Source organism: Pipra filicauda, unplaced genomic scaffold, assembly GCF_003945595.2.
Source record: "Pipra filicauda isolate LSUMZ 115617 unplaced genomic scaffold, ASM394559v2 scaffold41_size5083284_pilon, whole genome shotgun sequence".
In the NCBI taxonomy this organism is placed as follows: domain Eukaryota; kingdom Metazoa; phylum Chordata; class Aves; order Passeriformes; family Pipridae; genus Pipra; species Pipra filicauda.
Window position 1 is genome coordinate 826083 of NW_024104554.1, and position 27003 is coordinate 853085.

The 27003-nt window shown below is 33.6% G+C and overlaps 1 protein-coding gene across 3 annotated transcripts in view; it reads left to right on the plus strand.

The window, feature by feature from the left end:
- Positions 1–27003, plus strand: part of CSMD1 (CUB and Sushi multiple domains 1) — a 1092404-nt gene that overhangs the window by 794965 nt on the left and 270436 nt on the right. For all 3 annotated transcript variants that reach the window (XM_039385566.1, XM_039385564.1, XM_039385565.1), the window contains exons 11-13: positions 1866–1969; positions 7450–7562; positions 25531–25713. In XM_039385566.1, the coding sequence (XP_039241500.1) occupies positions 1866–1969; positions 7450–7562; positions 25531–25713 (400 nt within the window). The remainder of the gene's footprint in view (positions 1–1865; positions 1970–7449; positions 7563–25530; positions 25714–27003) is intronic.

The following is a 27003-nucleotide window of genomic DNA, read 5'->3' on the forward strand; positions in this document are numbered from 1 at the left end:
GCTAAGGGAGGATTATATTGAACACCACAAGGAGTTTCTTCAAAGAAAGGGTTATTAAACATTGGAATGGGCTGCCCAGGGAGTCACCATCCCTGGAGGTGTTCAGGAAATGACTGGATTTGGCCCTTAGTGCTGTGGTCTGGTTGACAAGGTGGTCATGAATCAAAGGTTGGACTCGATGATCCTGGAGGTCTTTTCCAAACTAAATGATTCCATAATTCTGTGATTTTGCAAATGTAGATAATGCATTACACTCAGTCTCAAAATCTGGCAGGTCTGTACAATATACCATGAAAAGCCTGTATTACATCACAAACCCTCTTGACTTACGGTCAAAATAATTATACAGATATTTGTGTTAATAGTGGATATCCTAGAACCGTTTAGCTTTTCTTTAGAACTCTTTCTCTTTGATTTTTAGTGACACTCAAGTAAATATTAGCTCCATTTTAAAATATACAAGTGGTTTTAGTCCTGGAGTCAATTTAGCATAGTTTAAAAAACATAATTATACAAATAGCAGAGATGGCAAAGGAAGTTCTGAAAAGCAAGACATGACTTTACAGCAAGAGGCAATATGCTATCTTAAGTTGATGGGTATTTTATTAAAAACAGTCTTTTCTTTGGGTTACAAGCTGAAGTCACATAGTACAATGTAAGGCTCACCTACTCTAATAGTGTAAGTTCCTCTCTGAAGTTTATTATAGTGGGCTTTTCCAATTCCAACACAGAGAAATGAGATGGTCTAGCTTTCTTTTTTAATACTGAGGAAGTTTAGACAAGTAACTTATCTTGGATGCTGCTTTTCTTAAGGGCTGTAATTTGTTTGCAATTAATTCTACCATGATAATCACATAGAAATAAACATAAGTGGATGGAATCATTGTTTTTTCATGTGTTGCTACCAAAATAGCAGCATATTAAGGCCGAGGCTGAAAGCTGAAATCTGACCGAAATGATGTTTTTAACCACAAAAAGGAAGAAAAATTAATTGTATTTTCATGCAATGGCTGAAGTTGTCTGAAAGTGTACCCAAGGATATCTGTAAAAGTTAGCATAAAGATAAAATGAATAATTTTATGGGAAGTCACTGTGCCTCCACATTCATATCAAGTTGTCTGCAGAATATTTTATATCAAATTACAAAAACGTACAATGTCCATATATATGTACATAGATATAAGCTGCAACTACTTACCATTACTGAACTCTAAAAGTGCTTGTCTTAGAAGTATTCTTTTATACAGATCTAATTCCATTTTCGTACTATATTTTATTTTGTAAAATTACAGTTTCAGTTAATACTTTTTCAAAGAATTCTGAGAGATACATTTCTAATTTTCTTGGCAATTTATGATTAGACACTGAGTGGAATCATAGTTTAATATTAGTAATTTATACAAAGAAATTTCTGCTTTTGTATTTCTGTGCACCAGCCTCCTCCATCTTCTTATGAATTGCTAGTTCATACCTGCTATCTTATTATTGTATAATTCAACAGATGAGAATGTTTTAATACACTTCCAGTACTATGCTGTGTAATTTTTATATAGCTATTATAGTAAAAGAAGAGGATTTGCTGCTTCAATAGTGACCAATTATCACCAGTTAGGGGTAACTGGCATCTTTAATATTTGATACCTCTAAAATATTATGGCATTGACTTGCCTCCGGGTATTAGAAAATATAGAATTTTCTTCACTTCTGTTCTTTCTAGGTACCTTTGTAAATTCAAATTTGATGAACTGAAATAATTATTGCCTCATGACTTAATTTACGATAGCCAAATAATTTTTTTAAGACTAGAACACATTAGATGACATGCGGATATGTTTTGAAATAAATGAGTTATTTCATTTTATTAGGTCATAAAGCTTGCTTTTGAAGAGTTTGAACTGGAAAGAGGCTATGATACTCTTACTGTTGGAGATGCTGGGAAAGTTGGTGATACCAGAACAGTGTTGTATGTGTAAGTACGGAATTTCAAAAAATTTTCCTTGGAAATTTTTTTGTCATGTTGTTTCTTCCAGGTCAGGATATATCTACCTAAATTTGTAATTTTAATGTATGTAATTTGCTTATATAATGTAAGCTTAAAATCCAAGTACTGTCAAAGAAAATTGTTCATTACAAAATTCACTCCAAAACTTTAGTAGCATCTTTATAGGCTTTAATATCAGAGACTGAAAACTGAAGATTAGACTTTTTTAAAAGGAAAAAAAAGCTCCCTTTAAAAAACAAGTACTAGCTGTACAATTCTATTCACAAACAATTAAGGGAATAAACAAAAACTCTTGAATTTCATCAAATAGAAAACACAGCTTGTGTAAAATAAATAATTAATTTATTAATTTCAAAATTCATATACTTAAAATTGGATTTGTGTACAAAATTTTCATGAAAGTACATAGGCCACTTTTTGGTAAAGTTATACATGCTTTATTGATTACTATAATATAATATATTGAAAGTGTAGGAGCTTACATAAATTTGAAAGAAAATTCCAAACTAGGTAGCTACTCTTAATATACAGGTCCTGACTACTGTGTGGACTAATGGAAAGAATAGAATCCTGTACAGATTAATTAATTACATCTACTTTAACCACCTCATTTTGGTTGCATATGCTTATTTTCCTCCTACATAATGAGAGTTTGTGTTTACAAGGTATTTTATCTATAGCTTTTAGAGGGTTAATTTTTCATGTGAATCCTGATCACCAAATGCAAAACAAAATTACAGGTTAATAAATTAACAATAACAACATAAGACAAACTGACAACATTTATTTCATAATAACATTACTTGACATTGCATATAAACCTATTGGATAAAGACATTATTGAAACATTTGTTAAAAAGAATCCATCATCTTTTGTATTTTGAGGGGGGTTTAATACATATAAATAATTACAATGTTTCTTTTAAATATAACAAATGAGTATATCTACACAATTTATTTTAAATTAATTAGAATATTTTTGGAGGGACAAGTCTGCGAACAATAAATTTGTAATATGTATTTGCTTATGAATTTATAAATTTATTGATGGCTAATTTCTGAACTGTGATATCAAAGTACATAGAAAACCTACAGTTTAATTTGGCTTAAAAGGTAAGACTGGAAAATTATTGAATTATTTGTGCAATGCTTGTGTTTCTTGTTTTGCAATACCAAGTAGCTGCTAGTGAGTAAATTGAATTCCATGTTCTGAGTACCTGAAAAAGAAAAAAAGAAAAAAACAAAAACAAAACCAAAACAAACAAAAAAAAAACCAAAACAAAAAAAACCAACAAAAAAACCCCAAAAAAACCCAAAAAAACCCAAACAAACAAAACCAAAAAAAAAACCAAAACCAAAACCAAAAAACTTTTAAGAGCTTACACTTTAGGTTAACAAGAAAACCACAAACTGGGAATTAATTTCCACAACCATCTTTGTTTTTTCTCATATTTTGCAGACCAATTAGGTAATGTGATGGTCTCTCTGATCATGTTAATTTAACTCCTTGTAACTATGAAAAAAGGCTTTGCAGTTTTTGCTTTTTGAACTGGGATACAGTTTTGCTCACAGTGATCCCACAACTCCTTCAGAGTCAAGTTTTTAAGTAGTAAATTTTCTAACTCAAATTATTCATTGTCTGTTACCCTTTGCCCACTTCCTATGTCAAAGTTTGCCTGTTTGAAATTACTTGTAAAATAAGTGCTAAATTTTGGGGGGGTTATCATTCCATCTGAAGGCATTTAGCCTGTGCTACCTATTCCACATGTATTTTCTGTGACTGCCCAAAAAATAAAATAAAAAAAATCTAAAATATTATTTTCTCATATTAAGTGTTATTTTTGTTATCTTAAGAAGACAACACCCCATAATAACATCACCTCCTATAATTTTTTTTTCACTTTAATAACACTTTAAAGATCCTGTAGCATACATCCACTTCTAAATGTATCAATGGCATTTTTAGATCTAGTATGATGTTCTCACTGGAGAAATGCAATACTTTATGCCATTTCTTCAATATATTTTTGACTAAAACAGTAATTGTTTTATCCCTATTACTCCCCAGCCTATCACTTAGGACAGTGCTAGACCTACCATCTTTACTGTAAATTGTATATTTGATGAAAGTGAGGTCTATGCAATTAAATTTATCTACCTTTTGGGTTGCAAAATTAACATTACTCTGAAAATCATTTGAGACAGTAAATGATTAATAACTGAAATACACAAGAAATACAGGAAGGCCCAAAGATGAAACTGCAATCTCACAATAATTAGCAATGAATCTGAATTTCAATTGAGACATTGTTCTTGCAGTTATTAAACACTACATTATGAAATACATTGTATTTAAACAGCATCCCGGATATGCTCTATTTCATTTGCTTTTGAGAAAGGTCTTCTGTGAATGCAAAGTAACATTCCTCATAAAATATTAAGGCCACTTTTAGACTACATTATCATGAGAAAGTTCATAACTAAATGTCAGAGTGATTTTCTTATCAACATTTTTTATTAGTTGGTTTTAATAACATCTGTTATGTTTAATGAGGTTTGAGCAGCACCTTGCAGTTTCTTATTCTTCCCAGGGGAATGAAGGAACTTATAGCAAAGACTTTTCTGGCTAGATTTAATTTCTAAATTTCTCAGGATGTCTTAAAAAATGATATAGTTTTCACTATGCTCTTCAAAGTTCCATTAGCAGAGTAAATGTCAGCATTTCTGCAGAAATTCTGAAAAATATTACTACAGAATCTCATGCATTTGATTCTAAAACTTTATAGATTTTATAATTTAGTTTGAACAAAATTCAAACCTAATTCCAAGTGATTTGAACCTTTCAATTGTCGTGTCTGAACACACAAGCCTTGGGCCCATGCAAAATTTTCCAATTCTCAGGTGTTAGAGCCCTCAAGGTAGTATCTGCTTCTGGGTGTGTTGTAAACTTACTTCAACATTGCAAACAAACCTTGTATTGTAAACAAATTCAAACTTTACAGTGAGCTCAGTCATGCCAGGATGTTTATAAGACAGACATCCTGTGAATATTGGAACTGGGTGAAGGCAGGTCAGTTAATAAGGGACCTTTAAAGACTTTATGGAACGACTGGGGGAGCTGAGGATCATAATATGTAAATGATCCTAGCACAAGCTTTCTTGTAGTGTCCAAACTCTCATCCATCAGTAATTATTTATGTAACCTTAAAGCTGTAGCACTACAGCTAGAGGGCAATAAGAAGGAATACTGATGTTTAAAAAGGCGAAGAAAATAAAGTGTGGATACTCCATGTCAAATTTATTTTTGGAGGAAATTGGGAAAATAATTAGAAAAAGTATTTTAAGTTCTTGTAAAATAACATGGAGACAGTAGAAAAAGCCAATATACTTTGATGAAAAGCAAACTATTTCAAATCAATTTAATGCATTTCTCTGACCATCCAGTTGGCATATTGATTAAGGATCTGTTGGATTTTATTAAAGCAATTTAATTTTATTATTTATAGTAAATTTTTTAGAAAATCTAATCATCAGCAGCTTAATTAATTAAAGGGCAATATGCCCATCGATTTTATAATTTTTAACAATTGCTTCATCTGTAATCCTTAAGTGTTTAAAATATGGTAGTCTTACTTCATGGATTATGTATGCTGTATTATGTAGCTCTGGAAATACAGTAATAAAACTTACTTATTAGTAATCTAAATATGTTTATGCTATAAAGTTTTGAAAGTTATTTCTCATATTTAACAGAGTTTGTCCAGGAGCTAGTGACTATCCTTACAAATTAATTTGGTAGTGATCATCAAGTATGAGATGAAGTTTATCAGTCAGGATGTTTCCTGCATTGCCCTGTTTTGTGTTTTTAAATTCTTGTATATTAAACTAACAGTTTGGTTTAGAAAGTCTACTTTGCCTTCAAATGTTATGATTTATATTCTTCTTGCAGCAGTTACATTAAAACTTATTTTTTTCTAAATGATTCTCCTTAAAGTATGAGTTTTTTAACTTTTCCTGTATGGAAAACTTGTAGGTTTTTTTCTCTGATACAAAGATGTAATTGTACATTAGTGGTTCAAACCCAGCTGCTTATGTCAGCTATTGCAGTGCACAAAAAATATTCGTGGTAGTGAAATACATTTTAGTAAACCTATATCATTTTCTTCTATTCACACAAAGTTTGGAGACTTCCTGGGGGCTTGGAAGACAACCTGCACTTTTATATATCATAAAAAAACCAATATTTCTGGTCCTGGAGACCATTCTTAATAACCTGGGTATGGTTGCTTTTGGACAAGTAAGCAGAGAGCAAATTGGTGCAAAAAGTTTCTTTCTCTTAGAGTTGCCTCTTCTCACCTGTGAGTCTGTTCAGAGTACTGAGAAGTTTGGCTTGAGTTTGACTTCCATTACTTCACCAGTTGCATCAATTCCCTCAACATTCTAACTTTCTTCATGTAGAGATCACCTAGAATTGTTCATCTCCACATGAAATGAGATTAAGACCATCCAATCTGAATGGCTGGTCTGCAAGTCTCTGTTCTTGAACTTGAAAACAATCTGATCTTAAGATGATTACAGACTGCGACAAACTCAAGAATCAGCAACAGCAGGTGTTGGCAGACCGACCTACATTCCCTAAACATTTGATCTACCCTATCTACCATCCTCCTAGTTGAAGGATGTAGGGGTATATGCAGAGGTATTCTCAGGTAAACCCTAGTAAAAATAAACAAACAACAAAACACCAAAGAAGCAAACAAAAAAACCAAACAAAACTAAAACAAGCAAACAAACAAAACCACACAAAAATCGCCCACCAGACACAAACCCACCACCATTACAAAAACTGATTCTGCTATTTATTGATTCTGCTTTTTGGCTTTTTTTTTTTTTTAATTTTCTTTATGTTTCATTTTCTTCCTTTTCCTTCCCTTCCTCTCCCAGCAGTCTTGGCTTTCTACTGTATGAGAAATAGCAATTTTCCCTGAAATTTAAGGGATCACTGTGAGTTATTTGAATAGATGTGATCCTGGTAAGTTCTGGACACTTAGGCTGTAAGGCATGTAGAGCAATTTCCTTCACATTCAGAAAACATGGCAAGAAAAGCAATACTAATCTAAATAGTTGGAAACTAATTCATGCAATCACTTAATTACTTAAGGAAAGCTTTAGGTAGGAACAGGTTTATTAAAAGTGTTTAATCATTGTTGAATGCATTCATTCAAAATGTATTTTTTCTATTACTTCACATTGTTCTAATTCATGTGGAATAGTTAATTTTATCAAAAAACAGTTGATAAGAACATGAGAATAATATATTGCAAATAGGCCTAAATAATATGTGAATAGTTTAAAAGGTTGTGTTTTGTGGTAGTAGCAGTAGTAGTAATAATAGTAATAGCAATTTATGCCTCTACAAATGACTCTACCATTTATCCTACATACAGACTCACTGGATCTAGTGTTCCTGATCTTATTGTGAGCATGAGCAACCAGATGTGGCTTCATTTACAATCTGATGACAGCATTGGCTCACCAGGATTCAAAGCTGTTTATCAAGGTATGAGCTAAATTAACTATTTTAAACTCATGTAGTAACTTACTTCATTATACTCCAACAAATTTATTTCAAATAGGCATTTAGTCCTTTCGCAAATTTAGAGTTTTGATACTGTCTCTATTGTTAATTAAAGGTTAATGAAGATATGGATTTGCAAATACCCAAAAAATAACTAAAAATATTTGCAAGTAAAAATTAAATTTATTGTTCTAAGGCTTTTTGCTGGGAGGTCAATAGAAGCTACAAATTTCTATTATATTTGAAAGATCATAAATTTTACATTCTGCTAACCTGTATAATTTCTCATATTGGATACTATTTGAAAATTATGGTTAATATTCACAAGACTTTATTGGTATAGTTACAAAACATGTTTTCATGCCTCACTGAGAATATTCACAGACCTAGGTCAAAATTAGTATGTAACAAAAACAGAGATATTGCATATGACTGTGGAAATTAAGAAGATGTATAAGATTATGGAAATTTAACTCAAAAAGAATGATCCAAAAAGAATGATACCCTAGCCTCATTGATGTTGCTTCTGTCTCAAAGAGATGAGAAGTTTTGCAACATAAACATCTTTAATTATTTTGACTATGTGCTGCAGTTTAATACTTTCTGAATTTGATTCACCCTGTTAAAAAATACATAATATCTGTTAGTACATATGCATGTATCGATAATTTCCATTTTAATATGTTGCATAGACCTGCAGATAGAAAGAGATGTTGCTTTTTAACATATGGTATCATTTTTTGTTAATTTCCATGTGAATTAGTTCACCTTAAGGATAAGGGAAATCACTTAATACTATTTCCAATAGTTCATTATGGGCACATATGATGAAAATTATTTGATAATAATTTTTTCAAAATTACTTTTGTACAAAATATGTTGCAAAATATTGAGAGACTGTTCACTGTTCAATAACTAAAAGTAACTTAACTAGAGTTCTCCTTAAACATTTTCCAGAAACTGAAGCACCCTTTCTAAGTATTTCATTTCACTTGTAGATAAAACACTTTATTTCTGATGAAACACCAAAATTTCATGATGAAACACCAAATATCACTTGAAAAACCTTACTGTTTCAACACCAAACCACACAAAAATAAAGACTTAAAAGTTATGTGGATCTTAACTTCAAGTTTAGCAACCTGTACGTTTATTGGACTAAGGACATTAAAACAGGCTGGCCTGACCAGGTTTTTACAAGTGGTGTCTGTGGCTGGTGGCATGTTGTGAACATTGAAAGGAAGAGGAAGGGAAAACGTTTCCCAGTGTTCAACCAGGAAACACCAATATTCTCCTACTAGTGGGCCCTCCATTGAAGCAGATGGTGATAATGGCAGTGTTTAGGATTATATTTCCACCACAGTTTCCCCCTAGAACTGTATATTTTTCTTTAGGACTCACTCCAGCTGAACCACTGGTTATTTCCACTCATGACATTGATTGGAGCATGCTAATTAGATCAAGTGTACATTCAGAGGTTAGGTTTCTGTGTGCATATATTGTTGGATAATATTTATTGAGTGTTTAAATTATTAATATCTACTTTTTTTTATGAACCTTGTTTTGGTTTTCTTTAACATGAACTGAAATCAACAAAACAAGAAGGAAAAAGGGGATAGGAAGGAAGGAGAAACAAGGGATGATTCTCATGAGGGTGGCAATTACTTCTGATGAGAATCCTCCATAGCAAAACTACTGATGTTTGCAGGTCCATGGCCATGATGATAACTATATGAGAACAGTAAGAAAAATCACAGAGGCTCTTGAAACACTATCATGATTACTTAAGTGGGATGTTGCAGAGCTATGAGTGAAAAAGCCGACGCAGGCCTATAGTATTTCTATGGCTAAGATATTAAGGAACCTTAAGATGTGGTGCCACATATTCAGCCTTTATAGTTACAGAGCTCAAGTGTGTTCTATTGCCTGAGGACAATAACAACTCTGTCCAAATTAATCCTGTCTCTTCTCACTCCTTCTTTGATGGTTTCGTCTTTGTACTTGTGTCATTTCTAGGGTCCGTGTTTATTAAGACAGTATATTGTCTTTATAGAATCCATTTGTGAACTACATAAAGTGGAAACAGTGATTATATAGTGGAGAGTATTGGCACAAGTTATGTATCTGACACTTTATTTCCTCAAACCAAAATTATGAACTTCTCATCATAATTTCTTTCTGGTATTTTTAATATGAATTCAGCTGTTTTCATTTCTGTATTTGTCTAACAAAGATTTTATTTGTGGAGTTCAGCCTCTTACTTCTGAGGACTTTCTGACCTGAAGTATACACTATGAATTTTGCAGTAGCAGTGGGATCTCTCTTACGAAGTATATTTTTATCATTTCACAGTTAGAATCTGGCTTTCAGTCTTGTCTTACAACCAGGTGTGAGTTATTTTGTGGGTTTTTTTTTAAGTTTTGGTAGTTAATTTCAGAATTGTGAAGTATGAAATGTTTATAATCTCAGAAGTATAGTAAACATCTTAATACAAAGGTGAACTATAACTTTTTTCTTTCATATCAATACTCTTATTAGTTTTATTAGAATTCTCTCATCTTTTATTGTTGACAAAACTTTTATCCATCTGCACTCTAAATATACCTCCTGCTTTAGGATAACTGTGAAGTTTAAACCTCTATTCTGTCACAAGATACCTCAATGATTCTTCTTCCCCTTTGTTTAGCAGTCAAAGAACCTGTTTAAAAACAGAATTTCATTTTTATTGTGAGAAAGTTAATGGTCTGTGGCATATAACCTTGAGGACACTGTCTTTGTGATAGCAGCTACCTAAAAAGAAGGCAAACTGTAGACTTTGATGGGTTATGCATGTTCTATAGAGACAAAGTAAAGGACATTCTTATTTCAATCTTTTTTTACCATAAAGTCTGAGTTTACTCAGGATTAGAACATGATTCCTCAACATCTTGGGCAATATTTTACAATTGACCAACTGAATCTTGATTTTTTATCTATTACAGTAAGATATTTGTTTATATTACTATTTAAATAGTGTCATAGTTTATAGAAAATTGTTGCTTTATCTAAATTCATCTCACTTTAATTTTTAGAGAAGCATTATAATGATGCAATTCACCTACCCTACATTATTAGTATGTCCACATAAAATGGCATGAAATGATGCCTGTAAATGAACTGATATGCATGAGAGATTTCGTGTATGAATAGTAAATTTAATCCTGTTTACAGTTTGCCTAAGGGATTAAGGGAGGAGTAATTCTTCCATATTCTTATGCCTCTTCTTTGTCTCACCTTCAGAAACATGTTAATGTCAGAAATATGTACGGCTATCTGTATTCTCACTACTCAAATTTCTTGATTTTGAATATAGTTGATATTTACCTTAAGAAAATTCTGTAGTCTGCTTAATTAATCAGGCTTCTTAGACTGTACAGTGCAGTTCTCCAAAAGTTGGATGACAAGAAAGATTTCATTAATGCATCTTCAAGAGGTAGTTACTGGAAACAGTTTGGAATACAGAGGAATAACACTGTGCTTCTATCACGGTGTGCAGTGGAAGGTGAGCTATGGAAACACAGATGGTAATAAAAAAAATCTGACAAACAGCTACTATGTTAGAAAATACAGTTATCATGAGTCGTCATGTATTATAAAGACAAAAATAATTTAAGCATTACCTATATGTATTGCATTGTATAATAATGCACTTGAATTATTAATAAGTTAGATGCAAGACACTACAGGAAACCTTGACTTTGATGCTAAACTTTCTAAACCATATTAGAACCATATTATTATTGCTATAACATAAAGTTATTAACGCATAAAAAAACCAAACAATCCTGAAGATTAATCTGCACCTGTGATTAATTTTTCTTTAAAAAGTTATTTTATAGACCATATCTGAAAGTCCCTCATTCTTTGTTATAGATCCCAGATATCTTAACAGAATGGTTTAATACATTTCTGAAAGAATCCTCTGAAAACATCTTTTCTGTGAAAAGGCCAGAAATTTAAATTGTTCTGTCCTTGAAGAACGAGATATATTGTAATACCACACCTAAGTGTATCAAAGGATCTATATTGAAATCTTCTTCTCATTATAATCCATGACAATTTTCTTTACTGAAGCCAAGAAGCCCAGGTGTTACTCCACACGTTTTCATAAACTAAAGACAAGGAAAACAAAATTACATTATGTGTTTCACAGCTGAGATTTTATGATAAAACCCACTAAGATTTCTAAGTGAATACTTGTATATAGAGTTCTGCTTTAAAAATAGATTTTTCAACCAAGAGAAATGAGAAGGAAACTTATTTAGAGTAAAAAATACAGTATTTAGGCCATTGTTAAGACAGCTTTCAGAATTTTTGCAATAGATCTATTTAGAAAGTAAAGTAATTAAGAAAATGGACTGTAAGTTCCATTTATTTCTAATATAATTTTTCCTTTTACCTGGGTATTTAGTAAGGTTATGAAAGACCTCTGTATTTTTCCACACAAGGGACATATCTGATACCCTTGTATGTCATCTCCTGAAAGAATAATGTGAACTTGCTGATGGTTATTATGAAGATTGTTGCTAATCTCCCCTGTTGAAGTTGCTTCAGTCTGAATAAATTTTAAATATGCATTAGAACAGGACCTAGTATCTTCTAAGCACTCTGATTAAATTGGTTTAGGTTCACCAAAAGTACTGGTTTTGAATGAATAAACTATTTACTGAAATAAATTTTTTTAACCTCTAACCTAAATGCCAGTCCTGCCATGCAATCACTCTCAAATCTGGCTAGTTTTGGGTACTATATATATAAAGAACAACATGATACACATATTTAATAGATATAACATGCATAAAGTGACAAAAAGAAAATTAATATCAGCATGCCACCACTTTGAGGTCACAAGTTGGTCTTGTAACACCAAAAAAGTATGTTTCTACCAATGACATTCTAAGACCATACTTTTACAAGCAAGATTTTTTTGCAATTCAGTGCTGGTCATGGCCTCAGGCAGGAACTTTTTCAGATAAAATGGGTAAAGAGTTGGTAATTAAAGTAATTCTTTATTCATGCACTTTTTTTTTTTTCCCCAGTTAGTTTTCTGCTTGGGCTGCATTTTGATTTTGTTTTGACCATAAGTGGGCCATTCATGCCCAAACTTGCCCAGCATATGTGAGCAGATGCAATGTTTTGGGCAGATTTGAGTCAACAGAAAAATTTGGTTTATGCCATTTCTTAATACTGATTGAAGCATGCATTTACCTCTTAGATGAATGAGTTAGACATAGTCATTGCCATGCATATCCCGGTCAGGATAATGTAGCATGATAATATGACTTTAGGCCTTGTAACAAGATCAAGCAGTCATGTTAGGTCGCAGTTGCAGCCAAAAAAGAGGATTGATAAGGTGAATAATGTGCCTGACTTTGTCTTATTCCACTCACGTTATGAGTGTGCCATGTCTAAAAATAGGTTCTTTATGGCTTTTAAGTCCAAGGTGGATCGTGCAGACAGCTGATCACTAGGCTGCTTCACAGAATCACAGAATCACACAATATGCTGACTTGGAAGAGAACCACAAGGATCATCAAGTCCAACCCTTAACCCTGCACAGGGTCATCCCCAAGAGTGACACCACGTGCCTGAGAGTATGATCCAAATGTTTCTTGAAATATGTCAGGCTTGGTGCCATGACCACTTCCCTGAAGAGCTTGTTCCAGCGCCCAACCACCTACTGGGTGAAGAACCTTTTTCTAATATCCAACCTAAACCTCCACTGACACAACTTCAGGCCATTCCCTCATGTCCTGTCACTGGTCACCACAGAGAAGAGATCAGTACCTGTCCCTCCTCTTCCCCTCATGAGGAAGTTGTAGAGTGTGATAAGATCTCATCTCATTCTCCTCCAGGCTGAACAGATAAGTAACTTCAGTCACTACTCTTACGGCTTCTCCTCCAGGCCCTTCACCATCTTCATTGCCCTCCTTTGGACACTCTCTAACAGCTTAATTTCTTTTTTGTATGGCAGTGCCCAAACCTGCACACAGTATTCAAGGTGAGGCTGCCCCAGTGCAGAGCAGAGTGGGACAATCCCCTCCTTCTACCAGCTGGTGATGCTGTCCCTGATGCCCCCCCAGCACACGCTTGGCCCTCCTGGCTGCCAGGGCACTGCCACTGACCAGGACCCCCAGGTCTCTTCCTTGCTTGTGGTCCTGTCCACTATATCACACTGACACAAAAGCAGATGACAGTCAGCTTGAACTTCTAGATGTGAACGTTTTACAGTTTTATTATGCTTGAGATTTTTGTCCCATTCAACCCTGTAGACCTGTCAGTCTAATGAATATATTTAATGTTTTGACAACCAGTATAACAACATCTGTTTTTTGGCCTGTTTAGAACTCATTTTTTTATTCCTGCCTTTATGTGGTTATATAAGCTAATTAGGTTATTTCACTAGCCTATTCTTTAGTTCATAAAAGTGTTATAAAAGAAATCTGGTGACTCGGTGATATAATCCTAGCATTTTATATAATTTGAAGTTATTAAGAATTCCTGGATATGTCAGGAAGTATATCAGCCCCTGCAAGCAGCTGAAAATGGTTAAACTTTAAGCTCATCATTATGATTGTGTGGAAGATGATTCTTCTTTCCTCATGAGACTAGTAGAAAAAATACTTTCAAAAACATATTTCAGATGCTCAGATAAATGTCTTTTTGCATACAGCTACAGTAATCAGTAAACCTTAAATCAGTGCAGTTTTTTACAAACACACAACTACTTTATAAAAGTGATTGCACTACCAGTATTGATATAAAACTTTGTTACTGCTTGGAGATTGAAAAAACCTGTGCTGAAAGAAATTATAGGAATTATGATTTTTTTTAGGACTCAATTGGATGTGCACACAGCAAAATCATCATGTACAGTGTAATGCTTGGAAAGAAAACAACTCATAAGTCATTCAATGAAAACTATGAGTTTCTGATTTTGCTCTAAGCTTTTCTCTTTCTTTCATCTATTCCACGTATATTAAGTTTTCTTTTTGTATTTTGTTCCTGTATATTATAATTCAGGCATTACACAAGGGTGCGCTTTTGGAGGATACACAATAAATATGTGTCATGTTTTATGTGAATATTTTCATATGTTAAAGCCATTTGGTTCTTTTACCAGTTAAAACTTTCTCCTGTTTTTTTTAATATAGAAAACACCACAGTGTATCCACCATGAACTTAATTTTCCACTGACATTACCTTAGAAGATAGTCTTTTCACTCTTTAAGCCAAAATAATTCTATTTTAGTAATTTGCTTTATTTAATTCATAAAGTGGTGCATGTACTCAAAATCTCCTGCTAATATCTATGGCTGAGATTGATTGGCATTCTTAAACATCCTCCATTCATTTGTAAGTTTTCTGCAAATGATAGTCAGACAGAAAAATACATCACAGTTAGTAAGCAACAGATAGATGTTATGATTTTTTCTTTTGAATAAGGCTATGATAAATTCTTATCAAAGTATTTTAATTTTGTGCCAGTTTTCTATATTTTTTGCTACAAAGATCAAATCATGAGAATTATATTGCCCTTTAGTTTTGAAGCCTTTTGATGCATGACACCCACAGTATGGTTTTAAAAATCACTTGATTTTAAATGAGCAATAAGTCAGTCCATTCAGATGCGTTATTATATGTGAGTATTGCTGAATGAGGTTAATGAAAAGCTGCAACAATATTTTAGTATTATGTGTGCTTGCATGCTCTCTCTTGCGTCTAGACACTTCTGGAAACTCAGTTTTATTCTAATAGTAAAGAACCGATGACATCTACTAGAAAATGGATCTTCTAAAATAGGTTTGTGCAGTTAACTTCCACAGACTAGCAATACTCCGAGGGAGGCTTTTTTTCATCAAAAAAACCCCAACACTGTTGAATCCCCATCATAACTCAACCTGTCCTTTCTTTTTCTTCTGGATATGTAGGTGGAAAACCAAGATGATGAATGGCATTTTAATACTGAGAAGTCCAGTCTAGGTATTCAAAGTCAAATAGACAGTTAATGCTTGTGAAAACTCTCTAACATGCTTCTGTGAAATTTCAGGGGTTTGATTGCTCTCACTGAAAAGACCACATGAATTTTATTTGCATGTTTTTTTCTTTCTTATATGTATCCCTACCAAACATTTACATGTACATGTAGGTATGCACTGTTTTGGTATGTTTACATGAAATAGCTTCCAGACTCAATTCTAAGATGTGAGACTTCCTGTATTTGTCTGCAGAGTACTTTTGTGTTAGCTTATGTTCCTCAGAAAGTGTATTAAATTAAGGAGGAAAAAGTCTTGTTGTTAAAGCCTTAGTCATGTCAGCAACTTTGGAAAGAGAGAGAGAGTGTATCTTCCTTAGTCACATACCAGAACTCTCAGGTGGCCAAGAAGGAAAGAGGCACAGCAAAAAAATTGTGATCCTACAAGATATAGTTAAGAATAGCAGGAACTTCTCTGTAGCTGGAAAGGGTGCTGTTATAGGTTATAAATCCAAGGGGGGAATTTTTTCTTCCCCTGCTCCACTGTAAGAAAGATGGAGTTTGAATGGGAAGGGGGAAAGGAGGGCGATTAGCTTTACAAAAGATCTAGCCGGCAGAGCCGCATTCCTAACTGATGGCCCGTCGAAGACTGGAGTGAGGGAGGTGACGTTTGGATTCAGTAGCTGGCCCTCCTCACAAAGGAGAAGACAGTTTTTTGGGTCTCCCTCTGGAAGGGAGACGGGATCTGTGTGCAGGCGTTTTGGAGAAAAAGCCTTGAGGCCGGTTTTTCTGGTTCCCGACCTGATCAACCCTGACCACTGGCCTCGGCTGGCTTGCAAGCTGCCCTTGCCTCCAGCCCAAATCTACTGTGTTTTCATCGGAGAGTTTTGTGCTCACTGGGAGAAAGGGAGGAGCCTTGAAACACCGTCATCCGAGAACAACAGTGAGTTCCGTGGGGGTGGACTGTTTTCTTTTCCTCTTCTTCCATTGGGGGAAGGGTCCCCATTTTTTCGGCTTCTCCCATGATCCGAGGCCCCCCCCCAAGACCCCCCGTGTGGCGGTTGCCAGGGCCAAACAGCACCCCCTGCAGGCCACCACAGAAAATTTCAGGTTCTGCACCTCCAGTGATCCAACAGCACCCCGGCCAACCATGATTAGAACCGCACTGAAGGACAGACAAGTACTCAGGCTGTTTCTTTTGTTTGAAGGGGACTTTTTGGGTACAGGACTATTGTCTAGTTGGTTTTTTTTTGTGTTCTGTTACTGTCCTTGCCAACATACCATATATCTTTTAATAAAGGGTTGTTATTTCTTCTTTTTTTCCATACTTCCTCGATTAGACCCCCTTAATTTTGGATTTACAATTGCTGAGAGAGAGGAGTTAGGTCTACCTCATAACTCATTCTCTTTAGCAAACATTCCAATCTCGCCAAACTGAGACAAGTGCACATACAATAAAGTCTCAAAGGTGATCAAAGTGAGAAACTCTGAGATCTTGGGGAAATTGTGCATCCCCAAAACCCACTAAAAGTTGCTGGACTGATACCAACACTGGAGTGCAGAATTTGTCCTGCAAGAGCAGAGTATAGGAACATAGAGCCTAAAGATGTTTTCTCTTTTTTTTTTTCCTTTTTTTTTTCCCTTCAGAAGAATATTTTTGGAACAATACTTCCTCCTTCTTGTTCCTTTATTGAAATATAATAAAGTAAAATTAAGTTATTTAGATGTCCACACTGCACACACAGTACATTTGATTGCAATGTAATCACCTTTCCCATTCCAAATACTACTACCAAGGTATCTTTCTCTCTCTTTAGCCTTATCCATGGATAACTTCCAAAGCTAACATTTTTTATCTGAGTACTTACTGCTTCTATAACCTGCATTAGAAGCATAACGATCTTGAAGCTCCTACGATTTTATTTTACAAAATTCTCAGCTGCCATAGGCTTGAAATTTTTTTTAAATTATTTTTTTTTAGTATTGTTTTGTTTTCTGTAAGAGTATGAGAAAAAGCAGTACTTACGTGGAAACTTACGCCCAAGAAGACATGCACACCTATATGTCACAGGGCTACAGCATATTAAAAATGCTGTGGCAATATCTTTTACCTAGTTTGCTGTAATATTTGTGTAACAAATTGTTGGGATTGGGCTCAAATAATATATATTAAGCTAATTGAAGCTGTTCTATTGTCTAACGATAGTTCTTTATTTGCATTTATGCTTTGAAATACTATAATTATATAATTTCAATCCATTTAATGTGCAGTAAATTAATTTTCTATCATGCCAATTCTTAATTAGTATGCCATGTGTTACTAATTTAAATGGTTGAAAGAAGTCCAAATATATTGTGTCAACCGAGTTTATAATCTGAAAATCATATTGTTTGTATGACATGGCCAATTTTCCATAAAACAATGTTAACTGGTGGTAATTATAATTTTGTCTTTTAACCCTTTTGAAATAGACTCTTGTGTTGGCTGTTCCATTACTTTGCTCAGGATCAGTGTTGGTTTTACAATTCTATTACACAGGATTTGCTTGTACTTTAAAAATGTTGATAGCTTATTGATTTTCTTTTCTGGACAACTATCGTGCTTTTCTTGTCAGGACTTAGGATACTTTTTGGTAAAGATGTTCAATGATATTCCATTGTAAAGGAAGATAAAGCATATAATTTTCCTAGTCTGAGGGGACAAATTACATACATAGATATTTGTGTAATTCCTTGGGTCCTCTTTTCTCCAGTTTTTGAGACAGTTATTACATGTGACCTTGCTCAGTCATCTGAGACCGCCATGTTCTCCAGAATTTCTTGTAGATAATTGCTAATAGTTCATCGACTGCTTCAGTTTAAGGACTTTAATGTGAACTTAATTAGGCCCTGTTCCTTTAAATGTGTCTACATTTTCTAAGTGGTCCTTAAACTGTTCTCTTCCTTTTCTGCCCTTCACTTAATTTTATTTAAACTTATGTTATCTAGATAGGATTTTCTTTTTCTAGAAAATTGAAAGTGTTCTTCATTCTCCTTTTCTGCTAGCTGTTTTTCTTCCTCTTCATTCTAATTGTAACAATTTAATTCTACAAGTTCTGTTATTGCCTTTTGCCTCATTCCATGATTCACCTTTTCCTGATATTCATCCTTATGTTATTCTGATAATTTCTGAGGCATCTGCACTTAATTTTTCCTGTGCTTCCTATTTTCCATGATAACCTGCTAACTTACTTTCCACAGGATAACTTTGTGCTAACTTTTGTTCAAGGCACTGCTCAGCCTTTTGTACAGATGGGTTCTACTCTAGTAAAGCAAGATGAACACTGCAATTTGAACAGTATCCTGTTCCTTATCACAAAACAATAGGATAAAAATCTACAGTGAGACGAAAAGCCAATAGCATGCTGATACCTGACAAAAATAGATTTTTAAGGAGGAAATGGTGAATTACACAGTGATAAATCAGAAGACAGAGATAATCTTAGTACTTTCTCTGTTTCCAGTGATACATGCCTCAAGTACTTCTTTGCCTCTCAATAAGATTTGCTTCCATGTCCAATCACTTTTTGAACACATATATTTCACCTCCCAAAAAAAGAGATTTGGAGTCTATTCAATTAATCTTCAGTTCCTCAGTAACTTTGACCTTTTGTTTTCCTCCCCTAGTTCTAATATTTCCTTTTTTTAAATGGAGGAGCAGAACTACAAAGAAATTTTAACATTCAAGTGAAATAGGTTTTTGTGTGATGTCAGAGTATTATTATCTGGTTTTTTCACTGTTCCTTTGCCAGCAATTCTTATTTTCAGTAGCTTACAGTTTCATAGAATTACCTTTAGTATACCAGAGTTCCTGTTCCCGAGCCCTAGCTGTCAAGTCAGAACCTATAATTGTGCCTGCAAACTCATAATTTTTTTTCCAGATTTATTTTTCTACAGTTATTGACTATGAATTTCATTTGCTGTATCATTATTGGTCAGTAGGTATCATACAATTTTTCTTCAACAAATAACAAAAACCTTCCTCATCCCTGTTCAAATTTGATATGCGTTTACCCTGGACATGTAAAATTGATTGTAAACAGCCGACATTTTATTTTTCTGCATTATGTAATAACATATTTAAGTATGCAGAAAATATTATACTTAAAGAATATACCTGTTGTAAAGGTCTGATTTGTTTTCTGCTTTAATTATTTTACTGCTTTCAGGGATTTTTATATTATAAGATATGATAAAATATGATGTTATTACCAGCAAGCCACCCCTATGCTATCACAGTGAACTGTTAGCTTTAATGGACCTCCTATTAAAGTTTTTCATGTTGTTTTTCCCATCTATCTGATTCTAAGGTCATGTTTGTTTTTAATATCGATACAAAATGCAATAAGGTAGAAGCAGCAAAAATTAATCTACTGGATATGATCTGTAGTCTTTTTGATAACAGCAAGGACAAAACATTTCAGAAAAAATGTGAGAATCCCTTAGAATGCTGCTGGGAACTATATGATCTGTGAAGGAGGCCTTCTCTTTTTATAGTTGGAGACTGATAATAAATTGCATTGTAAAATTTCTTTGAAGAAATTTACTGGAATAATGATAAAATTGTGGTCATCTATAAAATTATCTTGTAAGGCCACCCTCTTTTTAGCTTTAGATCAACCTCATTTTAGCTTTAATAGCCACTTTTACAGTCCAATTATGTGCTATCTGAAATATTTTTTTATTAGTTTTGATTTATCATTTTCTCTTTCAGTAGTTGTTCCTATGTTCCTTTGCGGGAATTATGCATATAATATCACTCTTTTACTTATGTTCTTTTCTACAATCCTGAGCATCTCTCTATCCCTTCTCTTTGTATTAAAGGTTTTCTTTGTAGAAGGGTTTCTTTGTGTTTTTAAATCAGATTCCACTGCATCAGGTATTATGACTGTTAATGCAGGGAGAGATGAGGAATGAGAGGAAATAAAATAGATTATCAGTTTTCTTGTATTTGAAACGTGAATTTCTTTGACCTCTCATTTAAGAGTTTACATATTTTGTTTGGTTTTTTTTCTGGGTAAATGTATACCTGTGCCAGTTCACAGCTTCCCTTAACCTATCTTGACTATATGAAATATAGTCATTATGAAATAATTATGAAATGTTGTCAAATTAATGTATTTAGTTTTTAGAGGTATTGACTTCCACTTTCTGGTAGACCTTGAAGTACTGAAGTTTATGTATCTCTTATTTAAAATAATGGATTTTTGCATAACCCTCATGTGTTTAAAACACTAATTTAATTTAAATTGTATTTATACATCTGAATTAATAATGCGAGATTATTATTTATATTCTTCTGGTAAAAGTTATATCCAGATTCAGATTTAGCGATTAGATGATTCACTAATCATCTAAGGTAGAAAATTGGATAGTGTGAATGAAAACACAGAAACAATAAGGATTTAATTTTAACTGTGTATTTACAATCTAGTAACAAGGGGGGAAAAGGTAAATTACCACCATTAATAATATATTCAAGAGTGCAAAATCTTATAATCTATGAATTATTTTATTATATACTTTAGATACCTGAGTCAAAGTAATGTAAATCCTTTTCATCAAAAAATACTTGAATTGCAAAATGGTACCTTTCAAATAGTCGTTATAATACATTCATGGCTAGGCTTCACGAACGAAGGTTTAGGAAGGCTCTAGCCATGTGTGTTACAATTATAATACATATTTAGATGCTTAATATCACTTTAGAATTGCCATATTTCTTCATTTAAAAGAAAACACAGCAACAGAAATGCCTTTGATTAAATTCAGAGATATGATCTTATAGTCAGAAATCTAATCTTGTTATTCTTCTAACATTAAAGAAAGATATTCCCTAAAACTGAGTAAATATTTCTAGTTTACAAACAAGATGAAAAGTCTGTTTCCCCAGGCTACTGAAACAGAGTACGTGAAAGCCAAAAATAATTGCACAAGATCAATGTTAATATTTGGGTAACCAGAGGACACCGATATTTAAATTTAAGCTTGAGAGTTTATGTGTCAACATCATGACGTTCACACAGCTCTAAAAACTCAGATCAAAAGAAGTTCAACATTGAATGAGTACACAAAATAATCCTGAAAAAACATTGCTTTAATTGCCATACTAAAATAGGTTAGCGTAGATTTTATTTTCATGTTTGTCATTTTAAGAATATTTTCTATCCCATAGGAGTTTTCTAAAAGCAAGCTCAACATAACTTCAACTGAATTGGTCTGAAGATGTTCTCTTTGTTATTTATGAAACAGAATAATTGGTGCATGTCTTTAAGCAATATGCACAGTGGATCTCATCTACATTTAGACATTTAAAAAATTTTTTCACTGACCAAATCAGTGCAATTTGAACAGGTACCAGAAAAGTCATGCTAAATCCCAGAGGACAGAAAATTTTTGGGAATCATTACATGCCTCCTACTCTATATCTACTTCTAAACAAAGAGTACTCTTCACGTACAAATACAAACCCCTCTTTGTCTTCGCTAAGTTTTGGGGTGTTAATGTGTGTAATGGAAATGTAGCTTTTGACTAAAGAGAGTCAGAATCATTTAAGATCATCAAATACAAGCAGTACAAACTGAAGGGAGCCTACAAGAGAGCTACTGAAGGGAGCCTACAAGAGAGCTACAGAAGGACTTCTCACAACAACATTTCGTGATAGGACAAAAGAGAATGACTTTAAACTAAAAGAGAGTAGATTTATATTAGATATTAGGAAGAAATTCTTTACTGTGAAGGTGGTCAGACACTGGAACAGGTTTCCCAAAGAAGCTGATACCCCATCCCTGGGAGTGTTCAAGACCAGGTAGGATGGAGCTCTGAGGAACCAGGTCCATGGAAAGTGCTGCTGTCCATGACAAAGGGGTTAGAAGTAGATGATCTTTAAGGTCCCTTCAAACTCAAATCATTCTATGATTCTATGATGATTCCATGAATTTAACTGAGTGATTTTTGTCAACCTAAATAATTTTTTGACTAGAGTACATTTCTGTTAGGGATATATAGTCTTCAGTTTAAGGTTTGTGATAATGTAGATTTCTAGACCTGGACAGAATTTTTCAAACTTTTTATTGTCAAAATGCAAATAAGACATCCTCAAAAGCGTTATAAATCTATGATGTTTTATGAATTGTTTTTATGTTGAACAAATGATCACAAACTCTGAAGGTTTAAATAGAAATAAAGTTAATATGTTTTATTTTGACATTTTTATGAGTTATTTGACTTTTCAATGGAAAATACTTTGATTCAAAAATTCCTTCTAATGATTTTTAAGAGAGTACTCGAAATGTATCATTAAACTGTTTTTTATGAGACAGACTTTATTAAATCTTTATTTTTTAAAAGGCCAAAAATATTTTTAACATGGTTGATCTGAAATTAGATTTTATGTTTGTAATTACTTGTTTGTGCTTGCAAATAAGATATTTACAAATCCAGATTATATATCCCCACAAGTAAAACTGGGCATTCTTGGATGAAGGGTTATATAGTAAGAATAACAAAAGTATTTGCTTAGTCTTCAAAGTTTATAATGCATGCTTGCGTTCCTCACTAAGAACTCATATCTGACTTAGTTTCCTAGAAAAAAGGAATTTTTAACCCACCAGAAGGCTTAATTCATGGTAATTTCTGTTGAAACATTTTGGTTCACCGATCCATACTCCTCTCCTATGGCTTGGTGAATATCCTGACAGTTCGAAAGTATCCTGATGTCTTCTACTTCAGTAAATTCGTTCCTTATAGATATTTTGTTACTTCCTCTGTAGACCAGGGAAAAAACCATAGCTAAGGGATAAATCTTCAGCTTTCCGGTCAGACAAAGTATTTAAATAAAATAATAATGGGCGCATCAAGCACAGGATCGCCATCCAGTGGAGGGAGGTGATTGTCCCACTCTTCTCTGCACTGGTGCGGCATCACCTTGACTCCTGTATGCAGCTTTGCAATTAATATAAAAAGGATATAAATGCTATTGGAGACTGTCCAAAGAAGGGCCACAAGGATGGTGAAGGATCTAGAGGAGAAACCGGATGAGATTTTTTCAATGTGGAGAAGAGGAGATGGAGGGGAGACCTCATTGCAGAGACAACTTCCTTGTGAGGGGAAGAGGAGGGGAAGGCACTGATCTCTTCTCTGTGGTGACTGGTGACAGAACCTGAGGCAATGGCCTAAAGCTGAGTCAGGGGAGGATAAGTTTGGATATTCATCAACCAGGTGTGTGGGCACTGGAACGGGCTTCCCAAGGAGATGGTCACAGCATCAAACCTGACAAAGTTCAAGAAGTGTTTGGATAATACTCTCAGGCACATGGTGTGATTGTGAGCCTTGGGCCTGTTGTGTACAGGGCCAGGAGATGGACTTGATGATCCTTGTTGATTCTTTTCAACTCAGGATATTCTATGATTTCATGATTCTAAAAAAAACTGATTCAGCAACTGCTTTGAATTCATAGATTGAATAGTTATTTCTAATTTTCTCTTCAAAGTTTGATTTTAAGATTACCAAGAAAACAATTTAGACTTCTTTTTATCCTGATGAGTAACCTGTTATGTTGTGAAATATGTGACATACCTTTCTAAACATGCTTGTCAACAATCTGTTCACGACTGCTTTAAAGGTATAAACATAGTGGATTGACTTCACATATCATAATACTGTCATCCTATATCTTAAAATTTTGTTTGAGTTGGTTTGTCAAGATATACACTTCTGCCAGGATTTAAGACTAGTAGATTAAACAATATTTGACAGTGGACATTTTGAATGATGTTAAATTATATTAATATTTAATACTATTCTGTGAGTTGAATTTTCTTGTTATCTTGAATTGTTCAGATTTCGTACCTTGGAATTCACTGCGAAATATTTAAATAACAAGAACTTTATTTTCATTTGAATCAGATTTACAGCATTTCATTACATATTTAGCAACACAGTTTATAGTACCAGAAGTGTTTTGTTGTTCCTTTTTCTGCTCAAAGGCAAATTAATTAGAAAAAAATTTGCTTTAAATTTAATGATGAAGAAATGGAGCTTTCATTTTCTCATGGGCAGCCATGTGTATAGTATTTTGTAAGATGATGCTGTCACGGGCAATTGATATTTACATTTCCTTTCCTCATATTCATGTTATTCAAAAATTTCAAAAGAGTTGAGTTTTTATAGTTTTATCTTGTTTATGTAGATTCAAGATCTACAAAATAAATAACTTAAGTAGCAGATCTCCTTGAGAATATTTATGAAGTATCATCCAAAATGTTAATTTATTTTCAGCAAAGCTGAATGCAGCTGGGAAAAATGTGACTCTAATCTGAAGTATAAGATTAAGAAATAATTCCTCAGTTTTCTTTTTATTATATTTTAAAATATATTTTAATAAATTTTTATTTTTAAAATATATTTTAAAATATGTTTCAACTGAAATTCATTGACTATCAGTAAATTATATATTATATTGTTAATCACCTTATAAGTGGAACTGCAGATGTGAGACTTAAGACATTTTGTTTTAGCACTAGAACTTCATTGTCAGAAAAATTATCTACATACAGTATGTCTCCATGGTTAGAATGGAGACTATGGCTTTATAATTTTAACTTCAAATATGCTGTAATTCAGTGCAATCATGCAGTTAAATATGAGTGTTTTGTTACCTTCAGCAATGCAGCAATGGAGGCATGGAAGCTATTAGTTTGTGAAAAGACTTTAGATCCCAAGTCATCTTTGAGGCAGATGCTTCTAGAGGTAGCATTTACCTTTAATTCACTTTCAACTGTAAATACAGGTTTAAGGCATAATGCCAAATATTTTGAAAGCACTTCTGATACTTATATATAAATTGCTTGCAAATATATTTACCTTATTATTGCATTTGAATTTCTTGATATTCAGAAATTGAGAAAGGAGGTTGTGGAGACCCTGGAATTCCATCATATGGAAAGAGGACTGGCAGCAGTTTTCTGCATGGAGACACACTTACCTTTGAATGTCAAGCAGCTTTTGAACTGGTGGGAGAGAGAACAATTACATGTCAACAAAATAACCAGTGGTCTGGCAACAAACCCAGCTGTGTTTGTAAGAATTATTATACTTTTTTCTGTGTTATTTTCCTGACCTTATCATCTTGCTTTTCTTAGCATTTGTGACTAAACAACAGGAAGACATTTCAAAATACCTTGGAGACTTTTTCATTCACACTTTTTTTCAGTTGGCTCAGTAGGTCATTTATGGGGAACATCATGTAGGACTGTTTTTAGAATGTTCTTTCCCCTCATTTTATATTTAATTGAACCACTTAACACTCTTAATGTAAATGCGTGTTGAATTAGACTCTAAATGAGCAATTGCTAATAGCATATAAGTGTCCAAAAAGACTCTGTGGCACAAACACATTTCATTCTGTCAGTGCAAAGTAGCCTGCAGATCCACCTAAGAAAAGATTGGGGGTTTTTTTGGTGATATACTAAGAAAGCATGAAAATTAATATAAGGAATTTAGGACTATTCAACATAGAAAAAAGGTTAGGTAAGTTTGTGAATTTTGTTTTAAAACAAAATATACTTGTCATTAAGCTTGTAGATGGATTCAAATAGAGAGGGTTGTTGGTTGGGTTTTGGGGGTTGGGGATTGGGTTCTTTTGGTTTGGTTTGGTTTGGTTTTTTTACTTTTCTTTGTTATTCTATGGTAAAATAGGGAAAATCTTTCTAGTACACAGGTATATCAGGTTCTTGAGTTCTCCACTTAAATTTTCTTGTAAAGAGTCTTACAATTCAGTACTGGATTTAAAAACCATAAAAGCCTTAGTACAATTCTATTTTGACATCTATGTATTTTGAAGCCATGTTGGTACTGGACTTATGCCGAACAAACTTGCTCTGGACTGGAATAGTTCTCTGTATGCCTTGAAATGCTGAAACGTATCTAGGTGTGTAAAGCTTGGGCACAGAGACGGTGCAGACGCAATTCCCTTTTAAGAGAGAAGTTGTTTTTCTTCATGGTGCTGTATTGCATTGGATTGATATATTAGTTTCTGTTGACAATGGCGTGGAATATTTTACTGTGTTAGATGTGCACATGCCCTATGAAAGAACATAGAATCTATAACATCTGTTTATATAAACTGAGTTCAATTTGGCACATTTGAAGAGCTGAGTAATGGTTATCCTTTGTGTTTATTAATATGCAGTGAGTTCCTCTTTCTAGATATACTGTACTTCTGACTAAAGTACCAGTCTCAAACTTACGACTCTGAAATCAGTTAGGAAATGTCTTGATGAACATAGGCCCAAAAGAGTGAAAAAGGAAGGTAGCTATGAATAATTTCTGGGTTTGCTCTGTGCTATCAAAAAAAAAAATAAGGTAAAA